This window comes from Octopus bimaculoides, chromosome 9, assembly GCF_046866305.1.
Source record: "Octopus bimaculoides isolate indiv1 chromosome 9, ASM4686630v1, whole genome shotgun sequence".
In the NCBI taxonomy this organism is placed as follows: Eukaryota; Metazoa; Mollusca; class Cephalopoda; order Octopoda; family Octopodidae; genus Octopus; species Octopus bimaculoides.
Genome location: NC_142936.1, coordinates 34,140,545 through 34,149,058, shown reverse-complemented (window position 1 = coordinate 34,149,058; position 8,514 = coordinate 34,140,545). Strand labels below are relative to the sequence as shown.

Genomic DNA, 8,514 nt, shown 5'->3' with positions numbered 1-8,514 from the left:
AGAAAAAGTGGGAGAGGGAGACAGAAAGCATTTAACGAAAGAAAAAGTGGGAGAGGGGAGTAAGGAAGACAGAGTGTCAGCGGTCATGAAAAATGAAAATGTAAAATGCTTTTTTTTTTCTTAAACATGAGATATAGTTTCAAATATAGGATGTTTTTGAAAGACACTATATTTTATAATGAAATTATATATACTTTCTCACACAACAATTAAAATATATTTATTTTAAATCATTTATTTATTTTAAATCGTTCATCTTTCTCACCACTCTCACTCTCTCACACACACACACACATACTACTTTGGGAGCGAAAGAGTTTTGTTTATATTTCACGCCGAAGAAAATGTTTATTGACAATCCATTTATTTAACAACAATGAAACAAAGAGGTATGTAACAATTTGTCAGTGAATTACACAATATAAATAGGTAAAATTTCCGAGGCTTCCACCATACCCCAACCTGTTTTTCGGACCACAAAAAGGGTTTGGTAATCCAATGCAAACCTTCATATCAACCTTCTCCTATGTAGATCTCTAATGCAACTTTAAAAAAAAAACAGTCAATGAGTGGAAATAACCAATAAACTGATTCCTTATGGGATTTCCCAATCAAATTGCCAGCAAACCATTTTCAGTCAAACCAATTTCAATGGATTTCACTCAAATCGATATTACTTATTTTGGTTTGAAATAAAGCACTTGATCACTTAATAATCCTAGCTTAATCCCAGGCAGCGCCGGGCTATACTGCTAGTATGTATATATATATATATATATATATATATATATATATATATATATATATATATGTTAGATTCCTACTACTAATACTAAGATTTAGAAAATAATAAAAGGATATGACCAAAATTAATAAAGGAAATAATATTTTGATAATTATCTGCTTTACTTGGTCTGCTAAAAAATTACTTTTTGAAATTATTTGTTTTACAGCAGTCTAGTGTTATTCTATTGTACATGTGTTTTTGATGTTACATGATCTGTCCTGGACTGAATTTCCACTTGTCTCATTTACCTGATCTTTACTTAGGCAACAAACTTCTACAGCTGTAATTTCTCTATAAAGATAAGAAAACATTTAAAATGAAACAAATTTTAACACAGTATCTCTCAACAAAAATTTCATGAACATTGTTCAAATTCTGTGATTCTGACACTTAAACAGAAAAAATAATACAAGCTGAGGGAACAAGCTTAAAAGGGCGAATGGTACAAATCAAGGGTGATGTACTGAATGATAAACGCAAACAAACTGAAATTCCTTCTCAGAATACAGAAATTTAATGTATTCATGACTATCAAAGTAAAATGGGTTAAAATTTTTTTGAAAAAGTTAAGAATTTCATGAAATAAGTTTACATGCTTAAGAGGAAATCTGATTTTTGTTTGCAGGCTAGGGAAGAACTGCAGACAGGTTTTGAACCCCATCAGCATAACATGGTTTCATTTGGTTTTCTTTCTCTGAAATTTTGTTTGAGAATTTTTTCATGTACATCATTTGATTTTGGTACATCACACTGTAACCTATTTTAACATTTAAATAGCATCTGGCAACGATCTCGCTCGAAAATCCTACGGGAGCCAGTCAGGCGGTACTGGCAACGGCCACGCTCAAAATGGTGCATGAGATGCACCATTTTGAGCGTGGCCGTTGCCAGTACCGCCTGACTGGCTCCCGTAGGATTTTCGAGCGAGATCGTTGCCAGTGCCCCTGGACTGGCTTGTGCGGGTGGCACATAAAAGACACCATTTCGAGTGTGGCCGTTGCCAGTATCGCCTGACTGGCCTTCGTGCAGGTGACACGTAAAAGCACCTACTACACTCTCTGAGTGGTTGGCGTTAGGAAGGGCATCCAGCTGTAGAAACTCTGCCAAATTTAGATTGGAGCCTGGTGTTGCCATCCGGTTTCACCAGTCCTCAGTCAAGTCGTCCAACCCATGCTAGCATGGAAAGCGGACGTTAAACGATGATGATGATGATGATGATGTCACAAAAATTTAGCTAGTAAAACCTCCACATATGACAATGGTGTTTACTTATTCATTAGTATTTTTCCTAAGTTACCAATCAATACATCTGTAATAAACATGAAAACTTCACTCATAGAATGTGTTCCATTAGCTGGAATTGAAATACAGTTGTTATGTTTATTTGTGGATGTCTCATTTCTTATAACTGCATACTTATACACATGTAACTTTTAGTAATAGACTTATATGGAATAAAATCCTTCAAAAATGTATTTGTATTTTCAAACAAAACCAGGAACTTAGGTATTAAGCAATTATACAAAAAAAAAAAGAAAAACCTAGTCACCTATCCAGTAGAGTATGCTAACTTCATTTCTTTCAAGCCTTTGTGTATCCTCTATAGTCAGCCCATGTTTCACTGCCATGTAACACAGCTGTTTGTACACCAGCATCATACAATTTGCCTTTCACTCTGAGAGAGAGACCCTTTGTTATCAACAAAGGTAGTAGCTCTCTGAACTTTGCCCAGCCTGTTCTTATTCTAGCAACTACGCTTTCAGAACTTCGTCACCTAGGTAATAGAAGCCATCTACTACTTCTAAGGATCTCCCCAGACACTTGAGGAAGTCTATTCTCTGTACATTCTTAGTGTTTAATATACCCACACATCTGTCACACGCAAAGACAATTTTCTCTGTTAACCTTCCTATGATACCACTGCACTTCTTATGTGTTCATAGCTTGCACTGTATGGTGTTTCTACCATCACCTTTCCTACCTATTGAGAATGGCCATCTACCTGAAGGGATTTGTGATTTGTATGTTTCCCTATGTACTAGGACTTTGGTCTTTGCTAATTTAACTCTTTGATTCCAGACCTTGCTTCCACACTTTGAATTTCTCCTCTAGCTCAGGTAGTGATTCAGCTATAAGAACAAGATCATCAGCATAGAGGAACTCCCAAGGACAGCTAATCTCAAATTCTTCTGTTATGGCCTAGAGGACTATGATAAACAAGATGGGGCTGAGAACTGATTCTTGGTGAACCCCTACTTGTACATTAAATTCCTTACTATACTCGATGCTGACCTTTACCTTACTGACAGCATCCCTATACATGGCTTGTACAGTCCTCAACAACTACTCATCTATCCCTAGCTTTCACATTGCCCACCAGATGAAGGAGCAGAGGACTCTATCAAAGGTTGTTTCCATGTCAACAAAAACCAGGTACAGAGGTCTATTCTTGGCTAAATCCTTCTCTCGCAGTTGCCTTACCAGGAAGATAGCATCAGTAGTGCTTCTTCTAGGCACACAACCGAAATGCATTACACACACATATATGTTGCTTTCCGAAGAGGCAGTCCCTTGGCTATTTATATATGTGTATGTGTGTGTATCTATCTATCTATCTGTATATATATATATAGATAGATCTCTGGAGATATGCTGTGATTGAGAAGACCCAGCAAGTAAAGTGAGATCACAGCCATAGCCTATACCAGTGTCGCATAACCAGCCCATTTAAAAAGTACCTTTGAATTGTCAGGCAACATGCCATACTTGAGGAGACCTATTGAATCAAGTAAAATCAAAATTACAATCAGAAACACAATCAAATTGAACTCAAAATGGAAATTGTAGTTGTGGCCAATGCCAGTACCGCCTAGCTGGCTCCTGTGCTGGTGGCATGCAATAAGCACCATTCATGTGTGGGTTGATGCCAGTGCCACCTGACTGGCTCCCCGTGCCAATGGCATGTAAGAAGCACCATCTGAATGTGGTCGATGCCAGTGTTGCCTGACTGGCTACCATGCCAGTGGCACGTAAAAAGCATCCATTGCACTCTCGGAGTGATTGGTGTTAGGAAGGGCATCCAGCTGTAGAAACCTTGCCAGATCAGATTGGAGCCTGGTGCAGCCTCCTGGCTTACCAGTCCCCAGTCAAACCGCCCAATCCATACCAGCATGGAAAACAGATGTTAAACGATGATGATGATGATATATATACATATACATATATATATACACATGCACACACCTTCCATGCTCATCCCCCAAAACCCTACTCACACCATTTCAACCAATCACCTCCTTTCTGTGCCTTTAGCCACTGCCCTTTCCCACCTCTGTTATGCTCAATTCTAAACACTTCTTCTATCTACTATCATTCTCAATACCCTTCCATATCTACCATCATAAACCCACATATGAGAGCCTCTTAGGTATCCCTATCTCTCTCCATAGCTCCTACACCTTACACATGGTTCTATGACTTTCTGTTCTATTCTCCTTCCTGAGCCACTCCTATATCTCCCTCATTACCACTCTGCATATTTGTATTTTTCATTTGCAACCCTACCCTTATTTTTCATTCATTACATTAACCTCTATATCCAACTATATTCACTCTTACAAAAGCATTCACTTTCTTTCATACCTTCCTAGGATCCACTATTCTTGCCCTCTTATGCTCACTTTGTTTCTTTTCTTTGAGAGTTTACTCTAGCACCCCATCACTATTTTCCTCTTCTCTCCTTCAGCCATGTATCACCTCCATAATAAGATACCTGTGCTTGTTCCCCTATCATACTTTAGTCTTTCAACATGTGACATACACCTCTACTTTCCCCTCCCAAATGCTTCTTCTTAACAGTGGGAGCTTTTTCCTCCCTTTCCTTCCCATCTTCTATTCTTTTCTGTCTCGCAAATTACATGACAACCTTACTAGTGCCAGTAGCATGAAAAAAGCATGCGGTACACTCTGTGTAGTGGTAGTGCCAGTGGCACACAAAAAAGTAGCCAGTACACTCTGTAAAGTGGTTGGCATTAGGAAGGGCATCCAGCCATAGAAATCATGCCAAAGATGACATGATAGCTTGATGCAGTGCTGCTATTTTCCAGTTCCCTGTCAAATCGTCCAACTCATGCAAGCATGGAAACCAGGTGTTAAATGGTGATGGTGATGATATACATAACTAATTCTGCTCATATATATATTTGTAAGTTGAAATATGTTTGTCACATATTTCAACTGTTAAAAGGTAAATACACTGCGGTTGCCATACAGAAAAAATCTCTCTTATTGTAAAAAGGTGTAAAAACACCCAGTCTGTTCAGTGTCACCATCTATTAGGAATCTCTGACTGATTCAAGCTTCTTGGCTATTTTCGATGAGATGTACCTAAACAGACTTATAAAGCTACCGCTTCATGTATAATTCAGTCAACACATTGACTGATTTGCACTAGTAGATCACCCAATCAAAGGAAAATAACAGAATTATTAGTGTTAAGCAATGTTTATGTATGAGCAGAATTAGGTAAGTTGAAATATGCTTGTCACATATTTCAACTGCTAAAAGGCAGATATACTGCATATATATTTATAAGTGCAGGCATGAATGTGTAGTTATAAATTTGTTTCCCAACCACATCATTCCAAATTTAGTCCTACTGTGTAGCACCTTGACCATTGCCTTGTATTATAGCAATGGGCTGACCAAAATCTTATGAGTGGATTTGGTAGACAAACTTAAAGAAGACTGTCGTGTGTGTGTGTGTGTGTGTGTGTGTGTGTGTGTGTGTGTGTGTGTGTGTGTGTTTCTTTGTTTTGGCATTGCATAATGGTTGTAAAATGATTGTCATTGTCATACAAGCAGTGAAATTTACTTCCAGTATTCTGCAAGAAAATGTCTTTGCTTGGAAACAGATGAGGATTATCAAGAGGAAAGGTTTCTGACTAGAAAATCTGCTTCAACAAATTCTGTTCACCCCATGCGAGTATGGAAAAGTGGACATAAAACTGATGATGATAAATATACATACACAAACACACACACACACACATAGATATGATATAGATAGATAGATACATGTAACTTCTACTAAAAGTACTGAGTGCTTTTTTCTTTCATTTGCCCACTCACTCATACAGGGTGTTTGGGCTAAAGTCAACAGTTTGCATAAAAAGAAAAGAAAGCACAATATCCAATCCAAAAATAAAACTACTTTTGTTAAAAAAATCAAGAAGTTTCAATTAGGTTATGTTTGGGTGATAACAGTTTACTCAAAGTAGCTGCCCTCAACTTCCACCATGGCCTGAAGATGGCTCCAGAACCTGGTACATGCATTCCTCCTTTTGTCCCTGGGAAAATCTTCAAATACCTTGATCTTGCCCACCATCTTGGCCTTGGTGTTGCAGGCTCAACTGTGGCACACACATAGTAATCCATGGGAATACAATTAAGGGAATTAGGAGGTCAGAAATTGGGGCTGGTGAAGTTGTAGACATTCTCTGACAACCACTTCTGACTTTTTCCAGATGTAAACAGTCGAATCCTGCTGCTATACATGGCCTTCCAGCAACTTCCCATGGCCATCTGAATTGAGACCTAAGACCCAGTTCAAAGATGCTGTATGAATTCTAGCATACAGACACAGTCAGAACACTTGCTGGCCATGGCTTCATAGTGTTCATTACAGCTGTCCATGTCATGATTAAAGCCTTTACAGTGTTTACAGAGCATTGAGCAACAGTCATGATAGCAGCCTTTTGATACCCAGCACAAATAATCTTTTCCAATATTCAGATGGTTCTCAGTCTTCTATCTCAGCTAGTTTTTCTCAACTATAACTTTGATCTTTATGCTCTCCAATGTTGTTGACTGTTCACCAATACATCAAGCTGTTTCTGAAAAAAGGAGGCATAAAAACCCACCAAATTTAGCCTGATCCTCCTGTATGCATATATATATATATATATATATATATATATATATATATATATATATATATATATATATATTTATTTTTTACTTGTTAATGTCATTTGACTGTGGCCGTGCTGGGGCACTGCTTTGAAGAACTTTTAGTCGAATGTATCAACCCTAGTACTTATTTTTTATGAACCTGGTACTTATTCTCTTGGTCTCTTTTGCTGAACCGCTAAGTTATGGGGGACGTAAACATACCAGCATCAGTTGTCAAGCAGTACTGGGGGGACAAACGAAGACACATGTACACTTATATACATATACAATGGGCTTTTCTCAGTTTCCATTTAACAAATCCGCTCACAAACTTTTGGTCAGCCCGAGGTATAGTAGAAGACACTCACCCAAGGTGCCACACAGTGGGACTGAACCGAGAACCATGTGATTGGGAAGTAAACTTCTTACCACACAGCCACACCTGCACCTCTGTGTGTGTGTGTGTGTGTGTGTGTGTGTGTGTGTGTATATATATATATAAGAAAACTCCATAGCTGTTAATCAGTTCAGGGCCATCTCCCTCCAGAGTGTTGAGGGGAAAATCTTTTCTGTACTGGTTAAAAGGATGACATCATACATGACTGAGAAGGGTATATAAACACATCTATCCAGAAATGTGGGGTTCCAGGTTTCTCAGGATGTCTGGAATATACAGGAATTCTTAGTCCGTTGATTCAGGAAGCTAAGAGAAGTAAAAGTAAGTTGACAGTGGTTTGGCTGGATCTGGAAAATGCATACAGATCAATTCCTCATGCCCTCATATGTGCAGCTCTTGACTGCTATCATATTCCCCCCATATCAAGGGAATAATCAGCAGTTATTTTGGAGGCATCTAGTTACGTTTCACAACAACCCATTTTACAACTCAGTGGCAAGACCTTGAGAAAGGGATCATAACTGGGTGCACTATTTCCCCCATTCTTTTCATCATGAATCTCCTCATATCAACTGCTGACAGAGAAGCCCAAGGACCAACAATGGAATCAGGCAGCTGTCAGCACCCAATAAGGATGATATTACGGTAACAACTGCAATCCATGTGGATGCAGAAAGGGTGCTGACTTCACTAGAACACATGGCGACGTGGGCAAGAATGAGGCTTAAGCCCCCAAAATCGAGAAGCATGGTGATGGGGGGGGGGGTGCAAAGTAATCAACAAAATCAAGCTGCAAGTGCAAGAAGAGGCGATTTCATCAACAGAGGAAAATCCTATTAAATGCTTTGAAAAGATGTTTGACAAGTCGCTGTCAGACAGAAGCAATGTCACCAACATTGAAAAACCAGCAGGGGAGTGGCTGATGAGGATTGATAGATCAGGGCTTCCAGGAAAGTTCAGGGTATGGTTCTACCAACATGGACTGCTCCCAAGGCTTATATGGTTGTTGACACAGTATGATACTCTGATGACAAGTGCGGAAAGGGTGGAGAGAAAGATAAATAAATACCTCCGAAGATGGTTAGGTGTTCCCCTAAGCTTCACTTCAATAGGTCTGTACATAAGATCAGGACAGCTGTAACTTCCCCTGTTGTCCATAGTGGAGGAATTTAAAGTATCAAAATGTAATGTTGTAATAATGTATAGAGACTCTAAGGACGAGCTTGTTAGACAAGCAGGTCTGGGCGAAAGTGGGTAGCTAGTGTCACAGTTGCTCAGGCTGAAGAGATGCTGGAGCTACTTGACATCATTGGAGTTACATGCAGAGTCACCAGGGTCTCAGTTCTTCCTATTTCTAACAATGGAAGAAAGCAGACAC

General features: G+C 38.9%; 1 protein-coding gene across 4 annotated transcripts in view; it reads right to left on the bottom strand.

Annotated features, from left to right (window-relative positions):
- Positions 1-347: 347 nt before the first annotated feature.
- LOC106875106 (mitochondria-eating protein) overlaps positions 348-8,514 on the bottom strand; it is a 69,933-nt gene continuing 61,766 nt past the window's right edge. For all 4 annotated transcript variants that reach the window (XM_089357366.1, XM_089357368.1, XM_089357369.1 and 1 more), the window contains one exon: positions 348-1,078. In XM_089357366.1, coding sequence (XP_089213492.1) covers positions 1,043-1,078 — 36 coding nt within the window. In that variant the 3' untranslated portion in view covers positions 348-1,042. The remainder of the gene's footprint in view (positions 1,079-8,514) is intronic.